The sequence below is a fragment of the Sapajus apella genome, unplaced genomic scaffold, assembly GCF_009761245.1.
Source record: "Sapajus apella isolate SASKATOON/1434 unplaced genomic scaffold, GSC_monkey_1.0 scaffold47, whole genome shotgun sequence".
Classification (NCBI taxonomy): domain Eukaryota; kingdom Metazoa; phylum Chordata; class Mammalia; order Primates; family Cebidae; genus Sapajus; species Sapajus apella.
Genome location: NW_022436987.1, coordinates 9,572,603 through 9,585,001, shown reverse-complemented (window position 1 = coordinate 9,585,001; position 12,399 = coordinate 9,572,603). Strand labels below are relative to the sequence as shown.

At 45.5% G+C, this 12,399-nt stretch overlaps 1 protein-coding gene and 3 long non-coding RNA genes across 5 annotated transcripts in view; 1 reads left to right on the top strand and 3 right to left on the bottom strand.

Annotated features, from left to right (window-relative positions):
* Positions 1 to 198: 198 nt before the first annotated feature.
* Positions 199 to 12,399, bottom strand: part of LOC116525161 — a 27,362-nt gene continuing 15,161 nt past the window's right edge. Inside the window, exons 2-3 of the long non-coding RNA XR_004257601.1 lie at positions 5,469 to 5,476; positions 199 to 224 (exon numbers count right to left, since the gene is read on the bottom strand). This is a non-coding gene — a long non-coding RNA (uncharacterized LOC116525161). The remainder of the gene's footprint in view (positions 225 to 5,468; positions 5,477 to 12,399) is intronic.
* Positions 7,197 to 12,399, top strand: part of RRAS2 (RAS related 2) — a 91,151-nt gene continuing 85,948 nt past the window's right edge. For both annotated transcript variants that reach the window (XM_032240840.1, XM_032240839.1), the window contains exon 1: positions 7,197 to 7,613. In XM_032240840.1, coding sequence (XP_032096731.1) covers positions 7,506 to 7,613 — 108 coding nt within the window. In that variant the 5' untranslated portion in view covers positions 7,197 to 7,505. The remainder of the gene's footprint in view (positions 7,614 to 12,399) is intronic.
* LOC116525163 lies at positions 9,206 to 9,420 on the bottom strand. Its single transcript, XR_004257603.1, has 2 exons — positions 9,353 to 9,420; positions 9,206 to 9,290 (listed from the first exon to the last, which is right to left on the bottom strand). It is a non-coding gene; the product is annotated as an uncharacterized LOC116525163 (long non-coding RNA).
* LOC116525160 overlaps positions 11,580 to 12,399 on the bottom strand; it is a 4,947-nt gene continuing 4,127 nt past the window's right edge. The window contains exon 3 of the long non-coding RNA XR_004257600.1: positions 11,580 to 11,601. This is a non-coding gene — a long non-coding RNA (uncharacterized LOC116525160). The remainder of the gene's footprint in view (positions 11,602 to 12,399) is intronic.

Genomic DNA, 12,399 nt, shown 5'->3' with positions numbered 1-12,399 from the left:
CACCGCAACCTCCGCCTCCTGGGTTCAGGCAATTCTCCTGCCTCAGCCTCCTGAGTAGCTGGGATTACAGGCACGCACCACCATGCCCAGCTAATTTTTTGTATTTTTAGTAGAGACGGGGTTTCACCGTGTTGACCAGGATGGTCTCGATCTCTTGACCTCGTGATCCACCCGCCTCGGCCTCCCAAAGTGCTGGGATTACAGGCTTGAGCCACCGCGCCCGGCTGAGGAAGAGTCTTGCTTTGTCACCCAGGCTGGAGTGCAATGGCACGATCTCGGCTTACTGCAACCTCTACCTCCTGGGTTCAAGGGATTCTCCCGTCTCAGCCTCCAGACTAGCTGGGATTACAGGCATCCACCATCATGCCTGGCTAATTTTTGTAGAGATGGAGTTTCACCATGTTGGCCAGGTTGGTCTTGAACTCCTGATCTCAGGTGATCTGCTCCCCTTGGCCTTCCAAAGTACTGGGATTACAGGCATGAGACACCACACCCGGCCCAAAATATCTTATTTCTAGTAACTGGCCAGTGGATAAAAATATATATTATCTTAGACTGAGTAATGGTTAAGCAACATAAATGTATTTCTTACAGTTCTTGAGGCTGGGAAGTCCAGGTCAAAATGCTAGCAGATTTCATGTTTGGTGAGGGTTCTCTGCGTTACAGATGGTGACTTCTATGTGTCCCCAAGTGGCAGAAGGGGCAAACAGCCTTCTTCAAGCCTCTTTTATAAGGGCACCGTGATGGTTAATACTGAGTGTTAACTTGACTGGTTTGAAGGATACAAAATATCCTGGGTATATCTTTTGAGGGTGTTGCCAAAGGAGATTAACATTTAGAATCAGTGGGCTGGGAAATCACCTTTAATCTAGATGGGTACAATCTAATCAGCTGCCAGTGAGGCTAGAATATAAGGAGGCAGAAAAATGTGAAAAGAGAGACTGGCCTAGCCTCCCAGCTACATCTTTCTCCCTTGCTGGATGCTTCCTGCCCTTGAACATTGGACTACAAGTTCTTCAGTTTAGGAACTCAGACTGGCTCTCCTTCCTCCTCAGTCTACAGGCAGCCTATTGTGAATCATGTGATCATGTGAGTTAATACTTAATAAACAGTCCTTTATATATATATATTTCATTAATTCTGTCCCTCTAGGGAAGCCTAATAGAGGCACTAACCCCATTCATAAGGGCAGAGCCCTAATAACCTCCTAAAGGCCCCACTTTTTAATGTTATTACATTTAGTATTGAGTTTTAACATACGAATTTTTGGGTGGGAACACAAACATTTAGACCATAGCACCTACCGTTCTCATTTTCCTATAAAAATTATTTTTAAGGGCCACATAGTGGCCATTGCATCATTGATTTATCCAAGTCCCTGTTGTTGAATATTTCGGGAGTTTTCAATATTTCATTATTTAAAAAATGCTATGGTGAGACTGGGCGCGGTGGCTCATACCTGTAATTCCAGCAGTTTGGGAGGCCGAGGTGAGCAGATCACCTGAAGTCAGGAGTTTGAGACCAGCCTGGTCAACATGGCAAAAGCCTGTATCTACTAAAAATACAAAAATTAGCTGGGCGTAGTCGTGCACACCTGTAGTCCCAGCTGCTCTGGAGGCTGAGGCATGAGAATCACTTCAACCCAGGAGGCAGAGGTTGCAGTGAGCCAAGACTGAGCCACTGTTACTCCAGCCTGGGTGACAGAGTGAGACTCTGTCTCAAAAAAAAAAAAAAAAAAAAAAAAAAGGCAATGGTGATACCTTTGCTTGATTCTTTCTGGTAACTATGCAGAAGAAGGGATGTATGGTTTTTGGCCCTGCTCAGCCTTCTGGGCTCTTGAGTTCCTAAGACAGTGTGCTACACTGAGATGGATCTCAAGGTGGGAGACAAAAATCTGAGTTCCAGTCATGCTTCTGCTCTGTTTCCAGGTGATGCTGGGGACCGCTCTTCCCTCTGTGGGCCTTTATTTCCCCATCTGTGAAAGGAGAGCTTTAGAGGGAGTGAACTCAAGATGCCTTTTCTGTTGTGGATTTCTCCATCTCCATTATGGCCTTCCTCAGGGCTGTGTGTGTGTGCACACGCTTAAGCGTGTGTTTCAATTTCTATTCTTAGCAACGTGATCTTTAAACAAGGAATAGATTTGTGCTTCTGTCTCATCTCAGATGCATGCAGCTCCTGCTGGGCTGTTTCATTCTCTGCCAGCCATTCATTCACGTTAAAAGCAATGGCCCATTAAGGAAATAAGTGGATGATGCTCCTCCATCACCCTTAATAAGTATTGCAGGCTCTGATCTGGGGGCTTGGCCTTCTTTGGCCACCAGATCTTGGCTCTGTCTATGTGCTATAGATGAGGTCAGGGGAGTCTTGATTTTAGCATCTCCCTCTCCACTCTTCCCTCAGATCCTGTCTCTGGGATGGCCCAGGGATGCTGTTTGGTCAATATTGGTTTTTAAAGATGATGAGTAATCAACAATCCAAATGAGACGGGTCATTGTTTGTCCTGAAATAAAGAGTGGACAGGGATGTATACCCTTCTCTGAGTTCTTGCTGTGGTGGTGTCTTAGAGTCACTTTATTTTTTTGAGACAGAGCCCTGCTCTGTTGCCCAGGCTGGAGTGCAGTGGTACAATCTCAGCTCACTGCAACCTCTGCCTCCCCGGTTCAACTGATTCTCCTGCCTCAGCCTCCTAAGTAGCTGGGATTATAGGCACACACCACCATGCCCAGCTAAATTATTTTGTATTTTTATTAGAGACGGGATTTCACCATGTTGGCCAGGCTGATCTTGAACTCCTGATCTCAGGTGATCCACCTGCCTTGGCCTCCCAACGTGCTGGGATTACAGGTATGAGCCACCACATCTGACCGTCACTTTAAATATTTAATATACAAATTCAGATTCTAAGTCTGCATCCTCAGAGGTTCTCATTTAGCAGGTCTGGGGAGAAGCCCAGTTTCTTCATTTTAAAAGATACTACAGGCTGCCTTTCATGTTCGAATAGGAAAAAATAAATAAATAAAATACACTACAGGGGACTTGGAAGCACATCCTTCGTGGAGAACATTGCCGTATAGTAGTAGGATTTGCAAGCTCTTAAAGCTCACTAAAGCCAGGCAGGTAACAAATGGGTGGTGTATGAGAGAAGAGTGCTGGTGACTCTGATGAACAGGAGGATCTTATGTTCTCTTAAAGGCAGTCAGTACTTAGCTTTAGCTAGTTGTTGCCAGATAACACCAGTCCAGTGTTGCTAGATATTCCACTTAACTTTCCCAAGAAGAGTTAGAAATCCAGATTTGTGAAATATCCTATTTTTAATATCAGCAACCAATTCAAAATTTAAACAAAAAATTTGAATTGTAGGCCAAAACATATGCACTGGCCAGATCTGGCTCTGAATTCTGCCTGTTGAAATCTCTTGACAACACTTTAGCTAAACAATCACTCAATTTAAGTCAAAATGATGCAGTCAACAGCTCTCTTGACTGGCAGCATCACACTGCCTCCCTCTGCGATGTGAGGCTCTCTGGGGTTCTGGATAACACCCAGCTTGGCGTGGGGCAAAGTGCTCTGAGCAAGGGAGTCAGGAGACCTATTTCCTAATCCTTGCTAACAACTTGCTAGGTGACATTGGGAAAGAAATTCTCCCCCTTGCCACAGGATTTCTTTGTATAAAGTAAGGGGGATGATCTCTACTGTTCTTTCTAAGGTTCTAGATCATTCTTTTCATGAAGATTTATGTACTTACTGTCAGCTACTTGAAAAGGAAACTTTTCAGATTAAGCTGAAAATTCACCTTTAATTGGCTTGAGTGACAACTAGTTCTTCCTCTTCCATATTCTCCTGTGTGTCTTCAGTGATTTGTGTTTGCAGGGAAGTTTCTTTTCATTGTATGCTTTTGGGGGCATTTTCTAAGGGAAAGAGCTCATTTTAGAATAGAAAGTCTGGGTGGGGTGGAGCATATGGACTTTTTGTTTGCTGAATACTACGTTTTGAGTCAAATAAAAAAGTAAAGGAATAGAGTTAATATGGAGAACATACTGAAGTAAAAAGCCACTTCCTTGAACTTCACAGTTCAAATAAAACCTTGCAATTGAATCTTTTTTTCTTGTTACTTCTCTGAGATATAATTCACACAATAAAATTCACCCATATAAAGCATACAATCCAATGTTTTTAGTATATTTACAGAGTTGTGGAATCAACACCACTATCTAATTTCAAAACATTTTCAACTCCTCAAAAAGAAACCCCATACTTGCTATTGGTTGCTGTAGTTCTGGCAACCACAAATCTGCTTTCTGAATCTATAGATTTGCCTATTCTGGACCTTTTATATAAATGGAATTATATAATATGTGGTCTTTTGGGTCTGTCTTCTTTCATTTAGCATAATGTTTTCAAAGTTTATCCATGTTGTAGCATGTATCAGGACCTCATTCCTTTTTATTGCCAAATAATATTCTATTGTGTGGCTATATGACATTTTGTTTATCCACTCATCAGCTGAGGAACAATTGTTTCCACTTTTTGGTTATTACATATAACAACACTATGAACATTCACAAACAAGTTTTCATGTGCCTATATGTCTTCATTTCTCTCAGGTATAGATAAGTAGGAGAGTAATTGTCAGGTTGGATGATAACTCTACATTTAATCTTTTGATGAACTTACATACAGTTTTCCAAAGCAGTGGCATCATTTAACACACCTGCCCACAGTGTATGAGGGCTCCAGTTTCTTCACATCTTCATCAACACTTATATAATCTGTCTTTTTAATTTTAGTCATCCTTGAGTATGTGAAGCAGTATTTCAATGTACTTTTTTTTTTTTTTGAGACAGGATCTCGCTCTTCACCCAGGCTGGAGTGCGGTGGCCTCAATCTCGGCTTACTGAAACCTCCGCCTCCTGGGTCCCAGTCATCCTCCTGCCTCTGACTTCCAAAGTGCAGGGATTACAGACAGGAGCTGCTACAATTTTATTTTGCTTACGATTTTGTGGGTCAAATGTTCAAGAAGGGCGAGGAGTGATGGATCATGCCTGTAATCCCAGCACTTTTTTTTTTGAGCCCGCTCTGTTGTCCAGGTGCGAGTACAGTGGCACAAACTTGGCTCACTGTCACTTCTGTGTTCCAGGCTCAAATATCCTCTCACCTCAGCCTCCGGAGTGGCTGGGACTACAAGCACGTGCACCACCACTCATGGCTAATTTTTGTAATTTTTTGTAGAGATGGGATTAGTCATGTTGGCCAGGCTGGTCTGGAACTCCTGGGCTCAAGTGATCTGCCTACCTTGGCCTCCCAAAGGTTGGGATTATAGGCGTGAGCCACTACAATTTTATTTTGCTCACGATTTTGTGGGTCAAGTATTCCAGAAGGGCTGTGAGTGCTGGTTCATGCCTGTAATCCCAGCACTGTTTTTTTTTTGAGCTGCTCTTTTGCCCAGGTGATAGGGCAGTGGCACAAACTTGGTTCACTGCAACTTCTGCGTCCCAGGCTCAAGTGATCCTCCCACCTCAGTCTCTGGAGTAGCTGGAACTACAAGCCTATGCCACCACTCCTGGCTAAATTTTGTATTTCTAGAAGAGATGGGTTTAGCCATGTTGGCCAGGTTGGTCTGGAACTCCTGGGCTCAAGCGATCCACCCGCCTGGGCTTTCCAAAGTGCTGGCATTATAGGTGTGAGCCATCGCTCCCAGCAATCCCAGCACTTGGGGAGTTTGAGACCAGCCTGGTAACATAGGGAAAACTTGTTTCCAAAAAAAAAAAAAAATTACCTGAGCATGATGGCATGTGCCTGAAGTCCCAGCTGCTAGTGAGGCTGAGGTGGAAGGATCACTTGAGTTCAGAAGTTGGAGGCTTCAGTGAGCCATGATTGTCCCACTGCATTTCAGCCTGGGTGACAGAAGGATCTTGTCTTTCAAAAAAGACAAAATTAAAGTGTGTGTGTGTGTGTGTGTGTGTGTGTGTGTATATATATATATATATATATATATATATATATAAAATTCAGGAAGGGCTGGGCTGGGTAGATAGTTCTTGCTTGGGGTCTCTCACACAGTTGCAGTCAGACACTAACAGGGGATGCCATCACTGGAAGGCTCCATTGGGCTGAGTGTCCAAGATGTCTCACTCAGATGGCTGACAGGTGATGCTGGTGATCTCGTGGGAGCTCAGTGGGAATTTTTTTTTTTTTAATTGACATGTTGCTCCTGGCCATCAGTGAGAATTTTGACTGGCATGCCAACATGTGGCCTCTGTAGCATGGCAGTCTTATGGTTGTCAAACTTTGTTTCTCCCGGAGTGAGAATACCAAGAGAACAGTTACATGGCCTCTTCTGATCTAGCCTGGGAACTTAGGCAGCATCCCTTCTGCTGCATTCTACTGGTTCCAAGTGAGTTACCAGGTAAATCCAAGAACTTGTAGTCATGTTCCAAAATTGCTGTAAATGCTTCCTGTGTACCAGCACTGTTTTATGTGCTTATTTAATTCTTATTAAAAACCCCATGAGGCCAGGGCAGTGACTTACACCTATAATCCCAGCACTTTGGGAGGCCGAGGCAGGAGGATTGCTTGAGGCCAGGAGTTCAAACCCTCACACTCACACTCCTCATATCCAATTACTGAACATTTGTCACCCACAAACATAGCAACTATGACACTGTACTGACACATACAAAATCTGTTACATTCCGTCTTCCCCATGCAAGCTCAATCACTGTGACTTATTCTCCATGCTCACCCACTGTCCCATTCTTCACACTGTCACAAGCACATGCCCATCACACACTCAATTACTGTGACACAGCTCTAATCCTCAATCACTGTCACATACTGTTTTTCACACAAGTATGGTCACCATCTGTACTTTTAAAGCACGGTGTTTACTCTCCTATAAAACTGAGTTAATATGCCAACAGCTCTATTTTTCACACAAGCCGTCACATATTGTATTTTTCCACCCACACAATCCCTGACATACACAATTAGGGTCACACACTCTTACTGCTTTCGTCCCACTCCCAGCTGACACCCACTCCCACACTCGCTCACTGGCTAGGAATTGGAGTAGCTTGTCCGTGGGGTTCTGAAGCCTGGGTCACCTCCCGAATCTCAGCCCCAAGCAGCGTGGCCCCGCCCCTCCCCGCCTCCTCATGCATATGCAGCACCTCAGCCTGGCAGCCCGGCCCCCAGACGGCCATTTGTGGCGGCGCTGGAGGCTGCGTTCGGCAAGCGCTGCGGAGACGCGTAGAGGAGCGCGCCCCCCGGCCGCTGCCGCCACTGGCCCGTGCCGTCACCCCACTTCTCCGCGCCTCGGGCGGTACCCAGCCAGCTCCTGGCGCCGCGCCGGCGCGCAGACCTGCTCTCCCGATACCTCCCGCTACCCGCGACCCGCGCCCGGCCGCTCGCCCGCTGCCCGCCGGCTGCACACGTCCCCGGAGCCGGGCCTAGGGCGGGCGGCAGCGGCGGCTTGGCGCGGTCAGGCTGGGCTCTGTGGCGTCCCCATGGCCGCGGCCGGCTGGCGGGACGGCTCCGGCCAGGAGAAGTACCGGCTCGTGGTGGTCGGCGGTGGCGGCGTGGGGAAGTCGGCGCTCACCATCCAGTTCATCCAGGTACCTGGAGCGGGCCTGCCGGGGGCGCCCGGGCGGCGGCGGGCGGGGGCCGGCGCTACCTGTGGCGGGGCTGCCGCCGCGACCTCGCCCCGGAGGCGCCTCACGGGCCGGGGCCGGAGCCGGGGCCAGGGGCGGGAGGGCGTGAGGCCGACTACGCTCCTGCCCTGCGGCCGCGGCGTCGCGCTCCTGCCTTCTCCCGGGCGCGGCGTCGCGGGAGTAGGGCTTCTCAGGAATGTGGTCTGGAGGGCGGAGCTGGCAGGGTGGGAAGCACCGATCCACCTTATCGCTCTGGCCGAGGCCGGAGACCTCCGGGAGAGACTGGGCCACCAAGGCGAGCTTCCTGGTCGGAGGGTCCGGGCGTGGGGCTTGGAGCTAGAGCCCCGCGAGCTGCTTTTCCAGCCGCCTGCGGCCGCGCCTGCACCGTCGAGGCGATCGCTGTGGCAACTTGGCTGCGGCTCCGCGTGGTCTCCAGGCTTCCCCGCGCCGCCTGAGCCGAAGCTGCCCGCTTCAAGCGCTGTGTATTTCTTTGTGTGTGTGTGTTGTGCTTTTAAGTACTCTCTTAGGTAATATGTCCGGGTGGGAGTGTGTGATAATGCCCCGGGGAAATGGTGGCTTCGAGGAAGTTAAAAATGTTCTCTGGTGGGGTGAGACCATTTCCTAGGAATTCCTGGTGCCTTCCTGCTTTTCGCCTTGCCTAGGTGAAGTTTGGGATGGGCCAGGCTGGGAGATGACCGAGTCGTGCGTTCTGTTTTCTAACCACCTTCTCCCCCACCCCCAGCCCTCTCTGGTTGCTAGAGGCGGAAAGTCTAGGGTTTGTGGTAAAGAAAAGGGAGGTGGAATTCTTCCTTCTTAGAATTTGCTCTTGGGGAGAGGTTTGAGTAATCTTTTTTGGGATTTTTAAAACACAAAGCCCCGATGTCTTCCTGCTTTTGTCAACCTAAAAGGTGTGGCATATGCTGGGAGAGAACGAAGGTACCCTGTTATAACAGGTAACACGGGTATTTTCACAGTATCTAGAGTATGAACGGTGAAATTTTTTTTTCTGGTTTCCGTTTCACCCATTTGTTATTAATTGGGATACCTGATTAGCTTATTTCACTCAGTGTTTATAGTGACATTAAAATATTGTTAAAATATTGAATACTGAAACAAACGTGATTGTCACCTTTCACATTGAGTAAATGAGCAATAATCGTTGCTATAATATTCCCTGGGATTACTGCTGCTAAAACCTTTGTATCCAGGAAGAAAGGATGTTTATGTAATGAGCATTTACAGTATGCTCATTAGTGGGTTAAAAAGAAATCACTGAGCAAGAAGTGAGATTGGTTTAAGTTTAGCAGGCTGCAGAATCAGGGATGCTGTCAGGTTGCTGTTTCCCTAGGGCACAGATAAATTGTTCGTTAACTAATGGCAAAGCAAAACAATTTATACCTAACCCTTTCTTTGGGGACTAGTCTGATGGCTGGTGGGTAGGGAGTAGTGGAGGAGAAATCTATGAGTGGGAGAATAATCTTGGGTTCCAATATGGATACTGTTAACTAAAAGATTTGAACTACTAATATTTAATTTTTTTTAGGAAGGGGCCATCCGAATTATTTGTGTCCATGTTAATTAAGGTGTTGGGTCTTTTTGTTTTGGGGGAGTAACATTAAAAGCCATTAAGAAAGCAGTAATCTAATAAATAATATTAAATGTTAATTTAATAAGTGATATTAAAAGCCATTAAGAAAGCTAACGCCTGTAATCTCTGTACCTTGCAAGGCCGAAGTGGGCAGATCACCTGAGGTCAGGAGTTCAAGACCAGCCTCGCCAATATTGGCAAATCCCCATCTCTACTAAAAATACAAAAATTAGTCTGGCATGGTGGTGAGCACCTGTAGTCCCAGCTTCTTGGGAGGATGAGGCTACTTGGGAAAATCGCTTGAACAGGGAAGGTGGAGGTTGTGATGAGCCAGGATTGCGCTACCGCACTCCTGCCTGGGCAACAGAGACTCCACCTAAAAAAAAAACCAAAAAACAAAGCATTAATTGCTGTTTTCCTAGTAATTTGTAGAATTCGTTTGTTGAAGAAATACCTCCATTATGAATAGTATAGGACCTAGATGCTCTAGACGATATCAAAGAAGTAAAGGAAGCAGGTACGCATGAGAAAGACATATATGTATATATATACTTCAGCATGTGTGTCTTTTAAAGCTCTCATTTATTGGCTATGAGAACATGGTCAAAATATTCAGCCTCTCTGAGCCTCAGTTTTCTCACCAGTAAAATGGGTCTGATTACACATTCTTTATAACTTTTAAATGATGACAAAGATAGTAGCATTACATCTAGCATGTTGTTTGTGGTCAGTAATGGTAGGTGTTATCAGTGTTTATGCCTACAATTCTGTAATATGTTTAAATGCAGAGAGAATTCAGACTTGGAAAAGTCAATGTGGAAACAATTGTTAGGCCAGGCGCGGTGGCTCACGCCTATAATCCCAGCACTTTGGGAGGCCGAGGCGGGTGGATCACGAGGTCAAGAGATCAAGACCATCCTGGTCAACACGGTGAAACCCCGTCTCTACTAAAAATACAAAAAATTAGCTGGGCATGGTGGTGCATGCCTGTAATCCCAGCTACTCAGGAGGCTGAGGCAGGAGAATTGCCTGAACCCAGGAGGCGGAGGTTGCGGTGAGCCGAGATCGCGCCATTGCACTCCAGCCTGGGTAACAAGAGCGAAACTCCCATCTCAAAAAAAAAAAAAGAAAAAATTGTTAAAAGCACATTGTAGGCTTGGTAGTAGGGAGAATGGAAATGTCATATTTGGGAGTCATATGGGGGGGGGAGTGGGACCGATAGTTGATTTGGGACCTATCATTTGGGCTCTGCAAAAAGCAGACTTTTTGGAGAGACAGGAACCCGACCACCTGGATGCAGTCTGAGCTCTACCACTTGCTGTATGTGTAATTTTAGGCAGGTTACTTAACCTCTCTGTACCTCAGTTATCCCCATCTGTAAAATGGGGAAATATGGTGGACTGTATACGCTGTGCAATTAATGAATAAACATGCCAAGGGCTTTAGAACAATGTCTAGTATAGTATATAGTAAAGCTGCATACGTTATTATATTAATTTTAGATTATGGAGCTAAAGTGACTGTTTATATTTACACTTAATAGGGTAACTATTCATTGACCGACTCCTGGGGTGTTAAAATTCATTTCACTATGATTGTTCAGCAGTAGTAACTGGAGGGAGAGAACACAGCAGACTAACCATTTTATTTTATTTTATTTATTTATTTATTTTTTTGAGACGGAGCTTCGCTTTTGTTACCCAGGCTGGAGTGCAATGGCGCGATCTTGGCTCACCGCAACCTCCGCCTCCTGGGTTCAAGCAATTCTCCTGCCTCAGCCTCCCGAGTAGCTGGGACTACAGGCGTGCGCCACCATGCCCAGCTAATTTTTGTAGTTTTAGTAGAGACGGGGTTTCACCATGTTGACCAGGATGGTCTTGATCTCTTGACCTTGTGATCCACCCGCCTCGGCCTCCCAAAGTGCTGGGATTACAAGCGTGAGCCACCGCGCCCGGCCCAGACTAACCATTTTAATAAGCAGAAGTCAGTTCTCTTTGTAGGAGATTAGAATGCACAAATTGGTCTTAATTATTTTTTTAAGACTCCTGAAATACTAGGCTCTTTCTACAATTTTTGGTATATATTTGTCTACTATGTAATCTTGAGCAGAAAATAAATGTAAAATTGGGAATGGAGAATTTAAAAACAATGCCTTTTACCCTTTCTTTGACTCAGATTTAGTTGTTACCTTCTATTCATATAAAGAGTTGGAAAATTAGGAAATTAAGGTAATTGAGATATATTTTTCTTTTTAAAATACAACAAATCATAAAGTAGCCATGATAAAATGTAAAGTATTATGTTTAATGAGTATATATATGTACATGACCTCCTCCTTTCTGTTGCTTATAGTTTTTTGAAAAACTTTAAAAGTTCTCTTGGTAAGCAGAACACCTGAATAATGAGTAAACTCTAGGTAGGAAATAACTTCAAGATAGTACAGAGTGATTAGGAGAGACTGCTGGGGATGTAGGGGCGGCGGTCTCAGTCTCTCTACCCAGGTGACTTTAGTAGTCTGTTAATCTGCCTTTATCGCAACTGAGCTTCTGTTTCTTCATGAAAGATTGGGTTTGGTTGAACCAATTTCTGCACCTTTGAAATTCTAGGATTTTTTTTTTTTCTCATTTAACTAGCGTGTGTCTTTAGTCAAGTTTCTTAGGTTCTCTAAACCCAAGTTTCACCATTTGAGAAGGGAGAATAATATTAAATAATAGTACCCTTAGGTTTTTTGGAGTAAATAAAATAATGCAGGTAAATCATTCAGCACAGTGCCTTCTACAGAGTAAGTAAGAATTGTTTGCTGGGCATGGTGGCTCAAGCCTGTAATCCCAGCATTTTGGGAGGCCGAGGCGGGTGGATCACTTGATTTCAGGAGTCTGAGATCAGCCTGGCCAACAGGGTGAAACCCCACCTCTACCAAAAATGCAAAAATTACAGGCATGCACCAACACACCCAGCTAATCTCAGTTCTTCAGGAGGCTAATTCAGGAGAATAACTTGAACCTGGGAGGTGGGGGTTGCAGTGAGCCAAGATTTTGCCTCTGCCCTCCAGCCAGGGATACAAAGTGAGACTCCAGCTCAAAAAAAAAAAAAAAAAAAATTGTCGGGTGGTGGGGGCCACGCCTGTAATCCCAGCACTTTGGGAGGCCGAGGCGGGTGGAT